A 20,170-nucleotide genomic window follows, 5' to 3' on the forward strand; every position below is an offset into this window, starting at 1 on the left:
GAGCCTATACAGATGCCGACCTCCAGGTGGCGGCGGGAGATCTCTTGGAATTGCCACTTATCTCCAGGCCACAACGATCAGTTCCCCTGGAGAAGATTCTGGCTTCGGAGGGTAGACTATTGCATCAAACCCTGCTGAGGTCCCTCCCCTGCCCAAACCATGCCCTCTCAAAGCTCCGCCCTTGAAATCTCCAGAAATTTACCAGTCGGGAGTTGGCAGCCCCAGCGCCTGTGACACGCGCTTGCTCCGAAGCTGGCGCCTCCCCGCCGGAGGGTTGCTGCAAAGGGGAGGCGCCAAGCCGGGCCCCGCCCCGCCCCTCCCCAAGGCCGGGCGGAGGAGGAAGCGGTGGCCGGAGTCGCCCTGCCCCCCCCCTCGGCAGTCAGCTGACGGGCGGGCGGGCGAGGATGCTGTGCGGCGCGGTGAGCAGCGAGCCCAAGGCGGCCACGGCCGAGACGCAGCAGCTGGTGCAAGCGGTAAGGCCGGCCGGGCCGGGCCGGGCCGAGAAGAGCAGCGGCGCCGGCGGGCAAGGAGGGCGGCCTGGCTGGGCCGGGAGGGACGCGCGGTGCCCCCCCCCCCCCGGCCGCAGCCCTTCCGCACTCGCGCCTGGGGAGGAGGGCGGGCGATCGGGAGCGAGGGAGGGCCTGGGCGGGGTTCCTGATGGAGGTGCCACTTTGGGGCTGGAAAATTACTGGAGATTGGGGGGGGGGGTGGAGCCAGGAGACGATGGGGTTTGAGGAGGAGCCTCAGCGGGGTCTAATGCCATAGAGTCCACTCTCCAAAGTAGCCCATTTTCTCCAGGGGCACTGATGTCTCTCACCTGCAGATCAGTCATAATTCCAGATCTCCAGCCACCACCTGGAGGCTGGCAACCCTAAGTCCTCTCCCTGAAGAACGATGCCCCCAAATGGGAAAAGGGGCGATAGCTTGCAAACAGGGTTGCCAATAGGCCTGGAGGAAGTTCCTGGCCCTTTTAACAGAGATTGTGTGCAAATGGGCCTGGAGGTAAATTGAATTGTGCAGGGGGTTGGACTAGATGACCCCAGCGATCCCTTCTAACCCTATGATTCTAAGGCCACCTGGTAAATGGTGTTCCATTGAGCCTCTGCTAAAGGACAGGACCCAATGTGCTGTTTTGTGTTGGTAGCTCACTGGGGGGGGAGCACGAAAAGTGGGGCTGTCCTCATCTACAGGCTGGAGTGGCACGGACTGTTCTGCTCCCTTGGACACCCGGATTGCAAAGGGAAGGGTGTGGCTTTCTCACGAGCATTGCAGAACATCATGGAGGCCTGGCCCCTAAAAGTGGGCTGGATGTACCAGATCTGGATGTTGGGCCAGGGGAGCTTCTGAGACAAGACGGGTGGCTTGAGGGCAGTGACGGCTTAGGGGTGGCTCAGAGTTTGGTTCTGGTGCAGCCAGCCCACTTTGGGAGATGCGGCACCGTGCATCTGGCCTGTTGGGCTCCAGTCCACAAAAGGTGATGCCCCCACATCAGAGGAACCCACAGACTTTTGCCTGCTCAGAAACTAGATATAGTGTCCAGAAAGCCTCCTTCTTTGCAGCTTTCATAGGAGCCAAAAGCTGTTCTTTTGCAGATTGTTATGCATTTTTAAAAAATTGTGCACTGCTTTCCCCCTAGCTTGAAATGGCTTTGGAAAGGCCAAAGAAGTATTAAAATGATACAGCTGCTTTCCAGTCAACAGCCCTTCTGGACAAGCCCCCTTTAAACAGTATCATCAGCAGGGCTTTTTTTCTGGGGAAAGAGGAGGTGGAACTCAGTGGGTGGCCCTCGGAGAAAATGGTCACATGGCTGGTGGCCCCGCCCCCTGATCTCCAGACAGAGGGGAGTTGAGATTGCCCTACGCGCCGCGGGAGCAGCGCGTAGGGCAATCTCAACTCCCCTCTGTCTGGAGATCAGGGGGCGGGGCCACCAGCCATGTGACCATTCTCAAGAGGTTCCGGAACTCCGCTCCCCCGCGTTCCCCCTGAAAAAAAAGCCCTGATCACCAGCGATTTCAATTTGAGCTAAATGCTCTTCGAAACAAGAGGGTTTGGGAGGGGGCAGGGCAGGAAGGGGACAATCTGGACAGGAAACGCTTCCAGAGTGAAAGAAGCCCAGGGGCACTGGGGCCAGCAGATGGAGTGGTCAGAAAACTCTGCTGAACTGGCTGGAGGTTGCACTTGGCATAGCCTGGCATATCTGGGCCTTTTCCCTGCGCGCACCAAAAGAGAAACTGCCCCAAGGTGAAAATCTCAAAGAAATGCCCACGAGGGAGGGTTTTTAAAGAAAATCTGCTCCAACCAGTCCTCCCACCTTTTCAGGGTTGGCAGCAGCTCCTCGGTCTTGTTCAGAAAGGTTCCTGCTGCACCCATAACAAAAGGAAAGGCAAATACCAGAGGCCCCCCATTCCAGCCATGCTGCTGCTTTTCATTCCTGTTCAGTGACTTGTGTGTTTGCTCTTTTGGCAGGACAGCAAAGAGAGTCCTGTGACACCTCCAAGATTTTTGCATTTCTTGCTTCGGGACTATTTGGGGCAGAAAAAGAGCCTATCATGGGATTGTATGAGCGTGTGCCTCAAGGTCACATACAGTTGCCATCTTCCAGGCAGAGCCTGGAGATCCAACAGAATTTCAGCTGTTCTCCAGACTAGAAGGCAGTTCCCCTGGAGAAAATGGCTGCTTTGGAGGGTGGACTGTGTGGCATTATACCCTGCTGAGGTCCCTTCCCTTCCCAAACTCTGTCTTCCCCAGGCTCCACCCCCCAAATTTCCAGGAATTTCCTTGCCCAGAGTTGGCAACACTATCTTGGTCTTTGGCTAGGAAAAATGGCTTCTGCAAATCCAGAACCATTTCCAGTCCCCCATGGGGAGATCAGAAAGCAAGAGCCACGCGTGTTTCTCGATCTCATTTTGCAGTTTGTGTTAAAGGGGTTAACGCTAGCAAATGTTTTCCTTCATACACCTGATTTCGTGCCTGAGGACAGCATTTTGGCTAACATCTAGGCTCCAAAATTGACTGTTTCTCACACTTAGCTCTTGATCTGTCTGGTAACCTCTTCAAGGGGTCTGGAAAGTTTATTGGCCAAACCAGCTTGTCTTGCTTGGGACATTTAGCTAGACAAGGATGAAATTAGCACATGATCTTTTCATCCTCACTCTCTTTGCATCAGAATTTCTGCAGAGCATAGGAGATCAGCCAGGAGATCAGCAATATGACTTCTCCTTTTGCAGAAAAATGATGACTGGTTTCCCTGTTTCCTCTGCCCTCTCCGAGATCCGTGTATGAGTTCCGTTTCTGCGTGACTCTGAACATGTGAGCTGTCTCTCTTAAAACATGCTTTGCTTGCAGACTTGTCAGGCGATATGAAAGCTCTGCTTCTGTCAAGTGGTAGTTGTGCTTGTTTGAATCAAAATTGTAGGACATGATCCTAAACTTACTTAAATACCTTTGATAGTAAATACTATTGATACTGGGATATTTCCTTTCAAGTATATTTAGGGTTTGATGTTAAGCATATAAAAATAATTTGGAACTCCCATCCCCAACATTTCCCCCTTCAAGACTCCTCATGTGCTCCTGGGCTTGGTCAGGTTGGTTTCTCTTGTTCCCTTTAAGAGACTCGGCTGCTCTCAACATTCCATTCCATCTAGGCATTATTGAGGCCTCATCAGGCCACTTACTAAGTTTTTCTCCCCCTTTTGGTTGATTGTCCCAATTTTTCTGCATGCCTGCGGAGTGCTCCAAAATCAGTGTAGGCTTCTCTTTTGCTTGTGTGTAGCCACATTGGGTTGCTTTGGTCATCTGTGTACAGTCTAGGCAGTTTCCTGAGATCTCTCCACTTTTTTAGTTGGAATTTGGTTCCTAAAAGTCCCCTGTCTCAGTGAGAAAAGTGGACTTCTTCTGGGCATGGAGCAGGGGTTGCTGGACCAGGTGTGTGTGTGTGGGGGGGGGGGTAGTTGTGAATTTCCTGCATTGTGCAGGGGGTTGGACTAGATGACCCTAGAGGTCCCTTCCAACCCTATGATTCTATGACTCTAAATAAACAAATGAATAAAAATAAATAATTTGCTGCCGATTTTTATTCTTACGGATTTTTCTTTTACTGCTAATTGTTGGGTTTATGATTTATTAGATCGGGGTCCCCAACATGGTGCCCACGTCCATTTCCTGGCACCCATCAAGTGTTTTTAGAAATGGTTGGGGCAATATGGGGCTGCAGGGCTTCTGATTGGCCACTGGATATCTAGTGGGCAGTGCAGATTAGGATGATGTTGTTTTATTATTAACACTGTATTATTGTATTGTTGTTGTAGTAATGAAATTGTAATAATATTGTAATTGTAATTAATATTGTAATAATCAGGGCTTTTTTTCAGCAGGAACGCAGTGGAACAGAGTTCCGGCACCTCTTGTGTCCGGTTACCCCGCCCCCCGATCTCCAGATAGAGATCAGTTCCCCTGGAGGAAACGGCTGCTTTGTAAGGGGGGGCCGTGTGTTTCTCCTCATTTCCCTCTTGAGAGTTCCACCACCTCTTTTCCCAGAAAAAAGCCCTATAATTATTATTGTAATAATTATTTTAATTATTATTATTGTATTTTCATTGTATTATTATTAACACTGCCATCAGTATTGTTTAATTATTATGTCCATTATTTGATTATGTCAATTATAATAATTATTGTAATTTTATTATTATTGTAATAACCTTATTTTGTATTACTATCAACACTGCCACCAGTGTTGTTTTATTATTGCTCACTCCTCTTTCCCATTGCATTTTTAAAACTATCACTCTTCACCCATGGACTTGGGCTTCCCCTTTACGTGTGGCTCTGCCTTCTGTGGCAGCCATTTTGTAGTTGCGCCCACCACCATGTGTCAGAATTCCAAAGGTGACCACAGGCTCCAAAAGATTGTGGAGCCCTGTATTAGATAATAAAAAACTTTATTAAATAGTGAGGTTTGCACCATTTGTTTTCTAAAAACTTGAAGCAACCTAGTCTCACACATCTTCTGTGGGAGAGAATTCCACAGAGTAGGTATTGTTAAGCACCAGGCCCTCACATTTGCCGCCGAATGGGTGTGGCACCGGCAACAGGTGGGTTGAGCGCACGTGGGAGAATGTATTTAAGGCTTTAAAAAGCAGACTTTGTATTGAGCCCAGAAACCAATAGATATCCTGGTCGCAGGTAATAATAGTTTGACAAGCAAAAGTAACCTTTCCCCATCTTGGCTTTTGTGTTTCTTCAGGTGAAGGCAGAGGTAGAAGAGAAAGAAGGGAAGAGCTTTGACGTCTTCAGTGCAGTAGAGTTTAAAACACAGATGGTTGCTGGAATAAACTACTTCATAAAGGTACCACCTTTGACTGATCCCTTCTTCCTGAGGCCCTTTTGTCAACATTGTTGTCATCCGTGGTGAATTATGCTCAGTCAGTCTAGACAACTGCTGTGAAAATTAGCTTTCCTGTGCATAGCAACCATGGAAACACTCGGACAAAATAATTTTGCACCAGTGCAGTCCACACAACTCGTTCATGATCAGGCTAAGCCGGGCCGCCCGCTGCTGTGAGAACTGGGTCTGAATCACTCTTAACCCCCCGTTTTCACTTTAATAACTCTAAAGGGGCAGCAACATTACATCTGTCCTAGGACTGCCTCCTAGGTGGTCTGCACTCGTTTGTGAAGTTGCAGCATCCTCCCTCCATAGATCTGATCCTAAAAAGGACATGGTGAGAATGTTTTGCTTAGGATAGAAATGGCTAAATAGCCATTTGTGCCACTTTTCTGTGGGAATGCAAAAAGGAAATGGAATGCTAAGGCAAAGGGAAGGGCGTGCATTCATCTCTGTATGGGTGCAGAGACGGCAAGAGCTCCAGACTTAGCAGAGAACTGGTTTGCGTGTGTGTAACTGCAGAGGAACCCGCTTTCTGCTGTGCTTCCACCACAACTGCTGACCAAGGTCAGTCTGCAGTGCCCTCAGGCGAGGTGGGATAGGGCAGGGATGGCTCTCTGTCTCTTTCCCTTGCAAGAGATTGGCAGTAGGCAGTGAGTACCTGTGGCTTCCAAAGGGGTGCAGAAAAGCTGATGAGGAGACACCCGTCTTCTCTCCCTGAGCAGCGCCCAAGAGGGCTGGGACAGAGAAGGAGGAACAAAATGCCAGAGAACTTCTGGAGTTCTGATGCCTTTGCTGCTGGGCAGACCTATGCATGTGTGGTGATGTAGTCAGAGTGTCAGACTACAGTCTGGAAAACCCGGGTTCAAATTCCCCTCTCTGCCATGGAGGCTTGCGGGGTGAACTTGGGCAAGTCACATGCAGTCAGCCTAACCTTCCTCGCAGGGTGATATGTGAGGATGAAATGGAGGAGAGAACAACAGAAGCTGCTTTGGGGTTCCCCACTGGAGAGAAAAGCGGGGTGTAAGTAAATAAACAGGGGTGGAACCTCAACACTGGGCATCCTCACACTCTGGCCATTTTCACACGTCTTACCAGCCCCACAAATCGCGCCACAAACGAGTCATGATGTGAAATTGCGTCAGGAAGACGCCGTCATTCTGAGAGTTTTGAATGATTTTGTGCAGCCGGTAAGACGAGAAAATGGCCTCTCATTAAAACTGAGAGGAAGTTAGACATTTCTGACCCTGTGTGAGGACACCCTCTTCACCTTCTCCACATCATGCAACTTAGAGGTTCCTTTTCTTCCCTTGCAGGTCCAAACTGGCAATGATGAATACATTCACCTACGAATTCACAAAAGCCTTCCTCATGAAAACAAACCACCGAAGCTCACCAGTTACCAAAGCAACAAGGGAAAGCTTGAGGAGCTATCTTACTTCTAGAATTGCTTTTCCATTTTCCTTACCGCTGTATTTTACTTCTACAATGCCTTAGCTATGTACTGATCATACTGATTCCTGTGACCTACGGTCATGATTATTTTCCTCCGACCTACATAAAAAGACCCCCTGAATAACTGAGTTTTGCATAGTTTGTGGAAAGCTGGGAGAGCAGGAGCCTTTCCTAGCCCCATCAGGCAACACAGTCAGGGGGGCAGGAGGGGCGGTGGAGACCGAGAATGTGTGTGTGTGCAGACAGTTGTTGCTTTCGCCCATTTTCAGACTGGTGTACCTGCAGAAGGCCCTGCTCGGATGAGTGAATGAAGCTGACACGGCAGAGCACAGAGAGAGAGAGAGGTAGTCCCATAGATATGAGAGACCAAGGCTGTGAAGGGCTTTGTATGTGATAGCCAAAACCTTGAATTGAGCCTGGCCAATGGAGTGACTGCAGAATGGGAGTAACAGGCATTCTTTGCCTAGCCCCTGATAATAACTGTGGTGCATCATTTTGCACTAACTGGAATCTCTGGGTCAACTTCACGGGGGGACCTAGAGCATTAAAGTAGTCTAGTTACTGTGGCAGGGATCCAGGGGGGCAGATCGGCCGTGTCAAAGTAGGGGGCGCATCTTCCGGCTAGACTGAGTTGGGCGGAGGTCTTTTTTTGCAACTACATTTATTTGCTTCTCTGGCAGCAGTGCTGGATCCCTTATAATCCCTAGACTCTTAACTGCATCTGCACGGATCAAATGAACTCCACTGAAAGTGGAGAGCACAATGACCTTCAGGACCTCCACTGTCCCAATGAGCATACTTCCTGTCTTGTCTGGGTTCAGTTTCAGTTTGTTCGCTTTCAGCCATTTGACCACTCAAGACTTCTACTGCATCACGTGGAGATTTGGATGTACAGCGCTGGGTGTCATGCGCATATTGAAATCCAATTCCGAAGCTACGAATTATTTCTCCTAAAGGCTTTACATAGAGGTTGAATAACATGGTAGATAAACTTGTGCCCTATGGAAGATAATTCTCATACTGAAGACTGCTGGTCTTGCACAGCAATCCATGAGGAAGGATTTAAACTAGTTCAAAGCACATCCCTTGATACTCACTTCTGCCTCCAAATGCCTTAACAGGACGGGTGATCTACTGTAGCAAAAGCTGCAGAGAGACCGAGGAGGAGCAACAAAGAAGCACGGTCTTTGTCTACATTCAGCCGGAGGCCATCAGCTAAAGCCACCAGAGCTGTCTCTGTCCCATGGCCCAGACTGAAAAGGGTCCAGAGCACAGGAATTACTCGGGAAGAGCTGCCCCTGCTTTGCTACTGCTTGCTCAGTCACTTTGCTTAGAAAGGGCACATTAGAGACTGGGCATTAACTGGCCTCATCATTTTTGCCTAGGGTGGGTTTTTGTTGTAGTGGGTTGTGGGAAAGTGCCTTGAGTGTTAGTGACTGATTTATGATGGACAGCAAGGGCTCATTTATATGGTCATTACATACACAAACCATGAGAGGGGGGCAGGAAGGGTTGCATCAGTGCTTAGTTCTCGTGGCCCTTTCTTACACAATCAGGGTAATACCAATTGGTACTTTAGGGCCAGGAAGCCGTTTTCTCTAGGCCAGTTTGGCCAGGGATCCTGGAAGGTTTTTTGCCATCTTTTGGGCACGGATCACTGGAGGTGTGTGAGGGGAGAGGTATTTGTGAATTTCCTGCATTGTGCAGGGGGTTGGACTAGATAACCCTGGAGGTCCCGTCCAGCTCTGTGATTCTATGATGCTGTCAGTATCTTATCATTGTAACTGGATCAAAATGGTCAATAAGCAGACCAGGTGATGTATGAAGCATTCCTTCCGCCTCGCCTGTATTACAGCTGTCATCCAGATCAGAGAATATTCTTGCTATTTTATCAGCAAAAAAACTTTACAAAGGTGCCACAGCTAATTGTCTATTCTTGAGACTACAGATTCAGGTTTAGGAGTCAGAAGATGCTGAGATACCTTAAACAACTAGGATGCTTGTGAACTAGTTGATTCAGTGGTTGCAGAGAAATAAATAACTTCTTTGCCACTATTGCCACCACTTCATTGATCCTCCAATGGGCTCTACAGCATGCTTTATCCCTTTCAGTGCACGTTTCCCACCAGCATCCTGCTAGATATCTAGAAGGGCAGGAGAGGTTGATGAGAAGCAAGCTTGTCAATAGCTTTGAGGAGCTTCATGTACGTAAAAGGACCAGATAGGCAGCTCAACTAAGAAATCGACATGATTCCTTCTAGTGCAAGCCAGGGATGCTGGTGTAAATACAGAATTTGATCCTAATGGTTATGAAGTATATTTTTCAAAGGAACAATGTCCATGAATTAATTAAGATGAAAATGTAGCAGCATGCAGGTTTCCTCAGATAGAGCTCCAATGCAGACGTGTGGGTGGCATGAGATGGCAAGCTCCAGTCCAAACTGCAAATAAGTCCAAAAGTGCCGACGGGATTATGCGTGCATATTTATACAATTCCCGTTTCGTATAACATACTTCTTCATGGGCACAATAAATATGGACTGTGAACAAAAGTTAAACGTAGTCAATTTATAATTCAACATACATAACAAAACTCTGTACATACATTCCATCTACTCACCAGCCCCCACTTCACCGGTAGCTCCAATATTGCTGCTTAGACCATTCGGCACTTTTGGACTTATTTGCAGTTTGGACTGGAGCTTGCCATCTCATGCCTCCCACACGTCTGCATTGGAGCTCTATCTGAGGAAACCTGCACGCTGCTACATTTTCATCTTAATTAATTCATGGACATTGTTCCTTTGAAAAATATACTTCATAACCATTAGGATCAAATTCTGTATTTTTACCATATTTATTGCATGTTGGGACAGAGAGATCACTATTTTATTGTATTTATTGTATATTTATTATTGTATATATAATCATGCACTATATTTTGCACTTTGCACTTTTGCACTATAAAAATATAAAAAACTGTTAGATATATACATATTCCCGGAATTGTTTGTTTGTTTGGTTTTCTACTATCCGGGTGGATTCCCTTGTTTGCTTAGGGATGCTGGTGTGGCTTTTCAGGCAGGCATTTTCCAGCCTTTAAAAAAAGCCATAATAGATCTGGCATATTTTTAGAGCTTAGAATTTTCAAAAGAATTTCCCGACGTGCTAAGAGAAGTTCTTCTGCGGAATGGAAAACAATCACACACGATCATTTCTCAGATCTGATTAGTTTTATTTTTAAGCGTTTGCTGACTTTGAGATGTCAGTTGTATTCCATGTATAAAGAAAGACGAGCTTAAGATGAGGGGACTCCTAGTCAAAGTAATTAAGTGGATCACTCGCTGTTTTGCCAGTCTGGTAACTGGTCAAGGAGATTTCCCCATTGTTGCACGGAAGTTGCTGATATATACGCAGGTGTATATACTCGCCATGACCCACTTCAGTCTGTACAGAAGAAAGAATTTGGCATTTTAACTAATTATCCAGATTTCACATCAACTGGCCTGTCAGGCCCTGACTTAAACATCAATAAGGTGGAGGAGAAAAATTAACAACAGAAAGCTTCATAAAAATAATTGTGTTAAAACAACAAATGAGCCCCTTGGAGAGAGAAGTTTAGATCTGGTGGTTAAACTTTACTCTGAGACTGGAGGACAGAGTGGACAGGATAACTTTCCTCCCCTGCAGCATCCCAGTTCAATGGCAGAAAGAAGTGGCCCCAAATGACGCTGGTCTCTTCATTTTGCAGAAGAAAGGAAGGGCAGATTCTCACCAAATTCCACAGTTTTTAGAAGTGATGTAAGCCTCTCTGGCTGGGGCCTGTTTGCAATGGGCTAGATAGATACTGAGAAGAATTAGCAATGCTTCAAAACTAACTTTAAAAAAAGCTTAACCCCGAAACAAAAACAAATAATGTATTTGGCTAAGCCTGTACGCTTTAATTTTTTTTTAAGTATTGCTGATTAATCTGACTAGCTTGGATGGGAAACTGAAATTTAAGAAGGCGTCTGCATCTTTGCAAGAGGGGTTCATTCATGCCATCACATTTCAGGGGTCAAACTAGATTATATGCACGAACCTTGCCTGTTCATTAAAAAAAATAAAAGGAAGCCTTGCAAAATTTAATCAGGATAAGAAAGCAGGAGAGCGGCTTAACTTTTTGTCTACATCCTGGTTTTGTGTTTTTTTGCTCAAAATTACTCCCAAGCACATTCACACCTATTATAAAAATGGAGGGGGGGATCCTATGGGAAGACAAGCAGCTCCGAAAAGTGCAATTGTGATTAAACAAGCCCTAGAAAGCAGTTTCAAAAAGGAAAGTGCTCCCCCCCACCACCAGAAGCTGAATGACAGAGAGGTCACTGCCAGCAGGAGAGGGAAGGCGCAGTGGACCCAGAAAGGGTGAAGTTTGTAGGGAATGTTAGCCTTGCTAAGAGGGCTTTATCGTTTTCTGCTGGCTTCTTTGTGTGTTCATTTTGCCTTATTTCTTCTAAATGTATCTTTTGTTCAACTGTTTCTCCCAAGCATTTCCCCCACCTGTTTAGCAATCACCCGTGTTTAGTAAAGCCTTTGCTTTGCTTTGGCTGGGTATTCACGCGTCAAGCTTGAGACCGGTCACTTGGCAGTGCCCTCACCAGTATAGAAGTGCTGTTAGGAAGGGGGATGGGAGGGGGGGGTTCTCTGGGCCCCCCCTAGTTGAATTCCCAAACCAGAGTGGTGGTAGCCAGTAAGGCCCTTTCCTGCTTCAGGGCTAGGGATCCCAGGCGCCCCTTGGTGGTGGGCCATCTCCCAGCAGGAAGTTTTGGGCTGCCCGGAGATTTTCCGCCACTGGCAGGCACCCTGGGTACACGCACAGTACACGAGATGCCAGGGGACACAATGATGTCACTTCCAGAAGTGACATCATTGCACTGACCATGGGGGTGTGCCTGTGCTTTGTTTGAGGGTGATTTTCACAGACTCGGCGCTGCGGGGAGCGTGAGAACTCTCTCCTGCGGCTGACATGATAACCGTCAGTTCCAGAAGTGATGTTGTCACATTGGCGCCACACTCCTAGTAAGTACCAGGCCCCCCTCCCCTACCTGGGAGCCCTATCCAGGGCTGAAGGGAGGAGGGAGAGGGGTGTGTGTGGAGGGCTAAAGCCCCCCTGGGAAGGGAAGCCCTCCTGTGACAGTGCTAGACCGGAGAACTTTAGTCCAGGCTTCGCTCTTGCGTTCCAGGGGTGGACTGGGGTGCAAGAACAACCAGGTGCAAGCGTGGCCAAGGGGCAGCTGCAGTGAGGCCATGATCAGCGCTGCTGCAACCCGGGTCCAAGCAGGGCCACCCCTGCTGCACTGTCCGTACTGCTGGGCATTTGGCTCAGCTTGCTCCTGGCTGCTCCTGGCCCACCAGGGACCTTCCCGGTAAGTTGATGGTCCATTCTGCTCCCTGTTAGATGAACAAAGTAGAAGTCTGAAGCAGACCTGTTTTAGATAAAAGCCTCAGAATTGTTGGAAAGGGGCCTCAGAGTGGGGAAAGGGGCCCCAAAACTGTCCAGCTGTAACTTTCTATTCAGATGCACATCCAGGACCAGTTACAATTTTACATAATCTGCCCAACTCTAGTTGTATTGTACCTTTACATCCCAATGCCCTGCCTTGTAACATCCCATCCACCTTTGGCTGGAATACAAAGGCTCAGGGATCTCCATTTCTACTCATGCCTGAAGAAGGGAGCTCTGACTGGAAAGCTTTCACTCTGAAAATCGTGTTGGTCTCTAAGGTGTAGACTGTACAATTTCTGTTTTAATAAAGTATATTTAAAGCTGAAAACAAAATTAGGAGCCACTGGATTCAAATCCTGCCATTTTACATCGTGAGTCACAAGGTAAGTACACAATTTGCGCTCCCAATCGAGCCCCGAGGGGAGCGCAGGGGGTCCTTTGGAGCAGCTTTGGAGCTGTTCCTGTGGAGGCTCCCCAGAGGCGGCATTTCTGCATCCTCTGGAGGGAGGGCCAAGCTACAAGCGACGAATGACACTTGAACGGCAAGTGTATTTCTCCCTGTTCACTTGCCCTCCACTCAATCCACTTGCTGTTCAAGTGTCATTCGTCACTTGTAGCTTGGCCCGTAGAGGGGCCTTTGTGATTAGCCGGCACCCTCAGGGGCAGGCGGGAGACCGTCACTGCTCCCCTGCCAGGTGCGCTACTCGCTAGAAGGGAGGAGGCGCGGGGCGGGGGGGCAGCTGCCCGGGCGCCAACTCCACGGGGGCCCGCGAGCCCTTGTGGAGGCTGCCCGCACTGCCGGCCTTCCTGCCGCGGGCTGCGGCGGGACAGAGACTGCGCCGCGCCCTTGGGAGGCCGGCTCGGTGCCCAGCAAGCCCAGCGCCCTGGCAGTGCCTGAGCGGGCGGCGCCGGCACGGGCAACCGCTGCGGAGCGGGGCGGCCGCTTCCCTCCTGTGCGATGACTTCACCGGACGTGACGTCATCGTGCGGGCGCGGGAGCGAGAGAGAGGGCGCAAAAAAAAAAAAGGGCGTCGAAATCCTCGCCTTGCCCGGGGCCGCGCTCAAGCCCCGCCGCGCCACTGGAGAGAAGGGGAGGGGCCCTGATCCCCCCCCCGGAAGCACCGTGTCTCTGTTGGGGTGGGGGGAGCAGGGGGTGCTCATAGCTTCTGTTTCCACTTGCCCACTATGCTTGAGCAAGCAAGCTGATTGGCGGAGAGGGGCAGCAAGAGCTACCCCTTGCTCGCTTCCCTATGAAACAGCGGCAGCCTTGCTGCTACACCGGGCAGCTTTGGAAGAGAAGCGCCGCTCTCCGCCCTCTCCCCACTGCCTTTTACCGCGGAGTCAGCGCTGAACCACGTGGGCGGCTCCATTCTGCTGCTGCCGCCGCCTACCAGGGCGAGGGAGTTGGCATGACAGGCAGCAGCTGCGACATTGGGGCAACATGGTGGCAGTTGGTCCTGCTGGGCCTGAGGCAGCTGCCTGCCCTGTTGATCCCTGATATTCAGCGATATGCTGCTTATGATACTGGAGGCTCTATTCAGGAACCTCAGATAATAGTCATTGGCAGACCTGTCCAATCTCCTTGCAAACGTTTGCCAGCACCTCGCACCATCCACCGGAGAAGTGTTTTCTTTTAGCTGTCCTGAATCCAGGGTCCATCAATTAATTAGGGTTGCCAGCCTCCAGGCAGGGCATGGAGACCTCCCAATATTGCGACCGATCTCCAGAGAACAGAGATCAGATCCCCTGAAGAAAATGGCTGCAGTGGAGGGTGGACTTTGTGGTATTATACCCAGCTGAGCCCCCTTCCCAAAACTGCACCCTCTCTAGGCTCCACCCTCAAATCTCCAAGAATTTCCCAACCTAGAGCTGGCAACCCTGATCACTTTCATCTAGGGTTGCTAAGAGGCCCGAAGGAAAAATGGCACGGTCCCTTTAATAGAAACTTCAGGTGTGGAAATGGGCAGCTGTTCATGGCATAGAGATTCTGTAGAGCATCTCTTAAAGAGACAGGACCTCCCCCCCCCCAGCCTGTTGGAAACCCTGGTTTCATTGGGTGACTGCAAATTCTAGCGTAATGAGAGAGGCAGAAACAGTTCTCTGCTTCCTCCTTCCTGAATATCTTTCTTCTGTGCCCTCCATTAAGGAAAAAGAAATATTTCACTGGGCTTGCTAGGAAAGGGGAAGAAGCCCAGAAGGTAGGCTGCTAGCAGCAGCTGAATACCTCAGTTGATGCCATAGAAGTCCACCCATGTTCTTCAGGGGGACTCGCTCATTTCTGTACTCCGAACACCAGCTGCAATTCTGGGAGGTCTCTGTCCCACCCGGAGATTGGCAACCCTCTACTGTTGCCTGTGTTAGGCAGCTGAGTGGATTAGAACTCGGCTTAAGATGTGTTTGCTTTGTCTGTTTAAACCAGTTGTTAAAATGTATTTTTGTATTTTCCGGCAAACTGTTTTGGGTCCTTTTGTGGGAGAAAAGCCAGCATAAAGATGCACAAATAAAGTAAGAATAGCTTTTCCTCTGCCATGATTTTTTTTTTTAAAAAGAGACCCAATTCATACTTCCAATCACCCCTCAGAGCACTCACCTTAATAAAGTAGTTTACACCAGCCACCACCTGTGTTCTGTACTCTACAGCCCTGTAAGCAGGGTACTTCTTGTTTTCCTTTGCTTCTAATTGAGGTTTCACCTGGAAAGAAACATTCATGATAAAATTAAAAGAGTTTGACAATAATACTTGGTTGGATCCTGTGGATTCATTTGAATCTGTGAGGTCCACCCATCGTTGTGCTTCTTAGAAAGCACAGAATGCCTACAAAACCACAACCAGATAGAGGATGCAGTCCCATTCATTTCTGCGTTTTGCGATTTCACACAGTTATCAAGACTTTGTTAACAGTGTCTTGCTGCATGCAGAAAATCTGCTGTCCCCAGAGAAGTTCTGATCCCCGGACAAGGACAGCCTCTCACAACTCCCCCCACCCCCCGCAAACCATTCCAGTTATTCAGCTTGAACTGGGAATAGTTTCCTGGAAAGTGCGTTTGGGGTGTCCAGGTGCAAAAGGCCCTGCTAAGACTGGGAGAAAGGCTGTGTTCCTTCGGCATCAGTGCAGCCTTTTCCTCTTTCTACTGCTGTCTCTGAAAATATTACATTTCTTCCCTACAATTATGAACATTCTTCAATAATAGTAACTACAGACTAACACGGCTAACTCCTCTGGATCTATTCTTCAATAAGGTGCTCTTTGGGTGCTCAGTATAAATGATTTCCATTCAGAATATTTTAATAAAATGGATGTTTCCCCCATTCCCTCACTTTGATCATCCAAAAAATTTGCTTAGCTCTTGTGGTATTACTTACCCACTCAGAATCCCTCCTGAACTTACCTCCCCATATTGCTAAGCATAGGATTCTTAAAAGCACAAAAGTATATAGTTTTATGTGGGTAGCTTATTGGTCTGTAGTAGAAGAGCAAGATCTGGGTCCAGCAGCACCTTAGAGATCAACTAGATTTCCAAGGTGTGAGCTTTCATCAGACACCTTTGAGTATCAAAAGCTCATACTCTGGAAATCTAGTTGGTCTCTAAGGTGCTACTAACCCAGAATAATGCTATGTCAGTTTCTTCAGAAGTAACTCCACTGAGTTCAGTCAAGGTCCCGGGAGGTTGTGTGTTTGAAAAAGACAAGCAAAACCAGGAGCAAAACAGCAGAAATCCACGACATTTGGATGTGCACAGCCCAGTCTTTCATCAGACAACACAGAGATTTGCAGAAAATCATAATTATTGGATGACAAGGAGAAAAGGGCCCTTTTTTGCCCCAGCCAGAGGCAAACTGACCCTCTAATATTGCAAAGCTTAACATGGGACATTGGGAGAGCAAAATGTTAAGCCCTGACATTCCATCTTGCATTCTTTAGGAAACTCTTTTAAGGAACATTTGACATAAGCCACATTTTATTGCAGGCCCTCCTTTGTTTGTATACTATTTCCACACTCAGTCAACATGTGAGTGACTCGGGGTGGGCACCATGAGTCAGGCAGGGTAGAAGAGAAAAACAGGGTGTCTACGGTGGGGAAATCTGCTCCTCTTTCCATTATTGGGGAGGTTCCTTTCTCTTGCCCAAAATTGATGGAGGTGCATGAAGGAATCAACTCCTGCTTTGAAACCTGCACACGGCAGGCTGGCTCCTGCACAGTGCCAATGGGTGGCACTGGCAGAAGCAGATATTCCCCATTTCCACCTGTGAGCCTCCAGAGGATGGTGCCAATGGAGGGGGGGGGACCCAGGGAACTGATTTCTGTGGCCTGAAGATCAGTTGCAATTCTGGGAGGACTCCAGGCCTCACCTGGTGGTTGGCAACCCTAGCTAAAACATCCATCCATCCACCCATGACATACAAGTTGCAGACTGTACCCAAAAGGGAGAGGGTGGTTAATCCTTCCGTCTCCACTGGGTTTTGGTTTTGCTGTTTCAAACTGGATTTCTTTCTTTATTAGCAATTTTAGAGGTTCCTTGTCTTTTTAAAGGATTTCATCTCACCTGTGTGGGCCTCTGGAGGTCTCCAGACAGCTTCCCCAACCCTCAGCATTGCTTTTTCAGGATCACAAGTGGCTATGGGGGGTGGGTTAGGGTTAGGGGGTGGGGAACAGAGACAGGGAAAACTGACTTTCGTTCCACCTTCTGCTGAGACTACCTAAGACGCAGTGCGTCCAAGTACACAATTATGAGATGCTAGTTTATATTGTGAAGTAAACATTTGCGCCCTTTCCAAAATTCAGCTGTGTGGAAAAACAAGGTTATTATATTCCATCTGCTGTACAGTTTTCAGTAGGTTCTTCACTTACCTTGTCAGCCAGCTGTTGAATCTCAGGCGTAGCTGGTTTGACAGCTGTTAAACCTCCAGGCATCATGGTGACAAGTCAACTCTCTGAGAGGGATGGAAAGCCCGGAGAAGTAGTCAACTCGCCCGCAAAACTTGGTTCAGAGATTCCTCTGGCATGTGAGGCATTATATAGTCACAGTCAAGTCATGTGACCTCTACGTAAATGTGTTTAATTCATTGAGGAAGAGTAGGGGAAGGGGGGGGAGCCCACTACATAGGTTAGATGGTGATTATATTTTTTTAACTGATTGGGTTAAGGTAACGATCATTATCTTAAACATGCAGAAGATACAATAATATGCAACACAATTTTTTATTGTGTGATGCTTTCCACCCACGAGGGTGTGGAATCCAGCTGACTCACCCCATCAGCTTCACATGAACAACCAGCCATGTGACACTTTGGAAGAGGTTGGCAATTCCTCCAGCATTGCCCAACACACAACTGGGAGAGGTTAAATCTTGAAGTTCTGCTTTTCCAAACAGAATTGAGCAACCTTTCTCTTTGCACGGGCACAGTCCAGATTCTTGGTTATTACTGTCCCACATTTTCACCCTTTTCCATTAACAAAACAAACAAGGCTTAGGCAGGTTTCAATCTCATTTTGCTATTTTAAAAATTGCCATACTTTAAAACTCAATTTTTCTGCTTCAAAAACACTTGGAATGGCATACGCACAAGATGAAAATTCTACGTCAGAATACACACACACATACACACAAACATATAATATATATATATATATATATATATATATATATATATATATATATATATATATATAATCATACCCATAATATATATATATTCATACCCAGACGTTTACGCCTGCAGACAGGAAAGAGACAGAATGTCTGGGTATGATAATGAATACGAGTGCTAGAAAATCGCCTGGGCCAGATGGGTTCCCTATTGAGTGGTATAAAACCTTTTCAGATTTTTTAAATTCTAAAATTATATCAATTGTACAATGAGATTTTTGAAACTGGTGAATTGCCAGCATCACTTATATGCTGTGATTACTGTCATTCCAAACCAGGCAAAGACCATTCTCAATGTGCAAAGTTTTGACTTATTTCTTTGATAAATGTGGACGCTCAACTATTAATTGCTGTTCTTACTAATAAATTTCAAATGGTTATTAGAACTTTGTTACATGTAGACCAGGTAGGATTTATACAAAGGATTTACAATTGCAATATTTGTTGGTGTCCAAATATGGTCTAGCAGCTTTGAGTACTTCAGAATCTCCCCCACTTTTGGAGATTCTTACTGAATCAATGCAGAAAGCAAAATTTAAAATATTTGTATGTAAGTATGTGTGTTTGGTTAATAAATATGATAAACAGAGCCTTAGAGATGAATGCAATACCCATCTGGAGTGTCCAATTTTGCTAAATCAACAGGCTAAGCCATAGACCTGTTGCTACTATGAGTTTAAGTTGCATCTTATTCAGTAAAAAAAATACGTTTAGGGTATATTGGACACTACAGCGCCTTTTTACTAAAGGTTTAAGCACAGTGTCTAACTGCTGACGGTGCAATTCACAAAATGCATATCTTAAGCATATGCTCTGGACATGTTTAGTCGTTCAGCCCTTTGGGGAGGAAGCTATTAGTCATATTAATTTTGTGTTAAGAAACTCCCTAGGCCAGTCAAACAATCCTATCTTCAGGGAACTCTTATCATTTTGACTCATCTGCTGGGAGCTGCAAGGCAAAGATCAGTAGCAAAGCTGTTTTCCAGGAATTTTCTCCAGCACGGTTTTCATCAGCGAGAGCCTGGAACTCAAGAGTCCCCCAGAACAGCCTGAAAATCAGTGCCTTAGAGGAAAGACACATTAGATACTGTATCACCGAAAGCATTCCTCTTATTTTTCTGGGCACTCAAGGCAACAAATTTATTCCATTTTTTTACCATTATTTTACGTTTGCTTGTTTGTATTGATAAACAATCACTTCACATTTTGAACAATGCTCATGTTAGTGAAGCATTAAACAAATGTCTAATTGGCTTTGTTTACAATTCAGAGGGTTCAGGAAACTGGCATTCTGGAGAGCCTGGGACATCACGGGACACTTCCAAGGATCCTCACCCCAGCAGGGATCCACACGCTTTCTTCCTAACTGTGCAATTTTGTAGATTCCTGCCCTCCCACCCCATACACACACCCATCCTTTTAAGTAGTTCTTCTAAGCTGGTTGAATTGCTAAAGGAGCTTGTTGGTCGTAACTTTTTTCAAATGGAGGAGCCTCAGGTGAACTTCCAAAGATATCCTGGGGCTGAGCTTGAAAACAGTTGCTATAGATGGAGGCTGCATCCTAGGACCCTCCACAAAGGCCTGCACTGACACGGCAGCTGCCTCTTCCTTCCATCAAATTTGGCTTTCTTCGTAAAGAGGACTTTTAATTTTGGCCTGCATCCATAGCCGAAAGATTCCATGGCATCGTCAGGACTGGATTTGGGGGCAGACGTCCAGAAAGCCCCCAGTTCTCATGTTCAGCAGCTTCCCACAGCAGGCTGCAGCCATGCATTTGATGCATGCATGACCACAGAAATTACATCCAGAGTCACAAATGACCTAACTGTGTCACTGGCTTCCAGTCAAATAGTGAAAGCCTTGGAATTTTTAAAAAACTTTTGAAGCCATTTTAGTTCCAGCCCCATTCAGCAAGAGAATTCCGTATTTCCAGACTTCATAAAAAATTAGCACATGCGCAGTTCCTGTGCATTTAAAAAAAAAACAAGAGTTGCTTTGGAAGAAGTTATCTTCCTCACTTGGATTCCAACTGGTCTATATCCATATTAACAATATACTATGATGTCCAAGAAAGTTCTTCCCCAATCCAAGGAAGTATTTGGACCTGAAGTGTTATGAAAACAATATGGAAATACTCCAGTTTTAAATAATGTATTACTAAGTAGCTTAATCAAAGCTATGACTCTAAGA

At 47.1% G+C, this 20,170-nt stretch overlaps 2 protein-coding genes across 2 annotated transcripts; one reads left to right on the top strand and one right to left on the bottom strand.

Moving 5' to 3' along the window:
* Positions 1–332: 332 nt before the first annotated feature.
* Positions 333–6,972, top strand: LOC129345177 (cystatin-B-like). Its single transcript, XM_055002173.1, has 3 exons — positions 333–473; positions 5,249–5,350; positions 6,706–6,972. The coding sequence occupies exons 1-3, from the start codon at positions 405–407 to the stop codon at positions 6,832–6,834; spliced, it is 300 nt and encodes a 99-aa protein (XP_054858148.1). The 5' UTR covers positions 333–404; the 3' UTR covers positions 6,835–6,972.
* A 3,086-nt stretch (positions 6,973–10,058) lies between these two features.
* CSTA (cystatin A) lies at positions 10,059–17,347 on the bottom strand. The gene is made up of 3 exons (XM_055002772.1): positions 17,181–17,347; positions 14,920–15,021; positions 10,059–10,291 (listed from the first exon to the last, which is right to left on the bottom strand). The coding sequence occupies exons 1-3, from the start codon at positions 17,244–17,246 to the stop codon at positions 10,160–10,162; spliced, it is 300 nt and encodes a 99-aa protein (XP_054858747.1). The 5' UTR covers positions 17,247–17,347; the 3' UTR covers positions 10,059–10,159.
* Positions 17,348–20,170: the final 2,823 nt, after the last annotated feature.

The sequence above is a fragment of the Eublepharis macularius genome, chromosome 18 (assembly GCF_028583425.1).
Source record: "Eublepharis macularius isolate TG4126 chromosome 18, MPM_Emac_v1.0, whole genome shotgun sequence".
Taxonomy (NCBI): Eukaryota; Metazoa; Chordata; class Lepidosauria; order Squamata; family Eublepharidae; genus Eublepharis; species Eublepharis macularius.

Excerpts from the sequence above, each read along its gene's own strand:
- CSTA (XM_055002772.1), bottom strand. The coding sequence starts at position 17,246 with ATGATGCCTGGAGGTTTAACAGCTGTCAAACCAGCTACGCCTGAGATT. Across the intron at positions 15,022-17,180 it reads TTCAACAGCTGGCTGACAAG|GTGAAACCTCAATTAGAAGC; the intron begins GTAAGTGAAGAA and ends GTTTCTTTCCAG. Across the intron at positions 10,292-14,919 it reads GTGTAAACTACTTTATTAAG|ACTGAAGTGGGTCATGGCGA; the intron begins GTGAGTGCTCTG and ends TCTTCTGTACAG.
- LOC129345177 (XM_055002173.1), top strand. The coding sequence starts at position 405 with ATGCTGTGCGGCGCGGTGAGCAGCGAGCCCAAGGCGGCCACGGCCGAG. Across the intron at positions 474-5,248 it reads CGCAGCAGCTGGTGCAAGCG|GTGAAGGCAGAGGTAGAAGA; the intron begins GTAAGGCCGGCC and ends GTGTTTCTTCAG. Across the intron at positions 5,351-6,705 it reads GAATAAACTACTTCATAAAG|GTCCAAACTGGCAATGATGA; the intron begins GTACCACCTTTG and ends CTTCCCTTGCAG.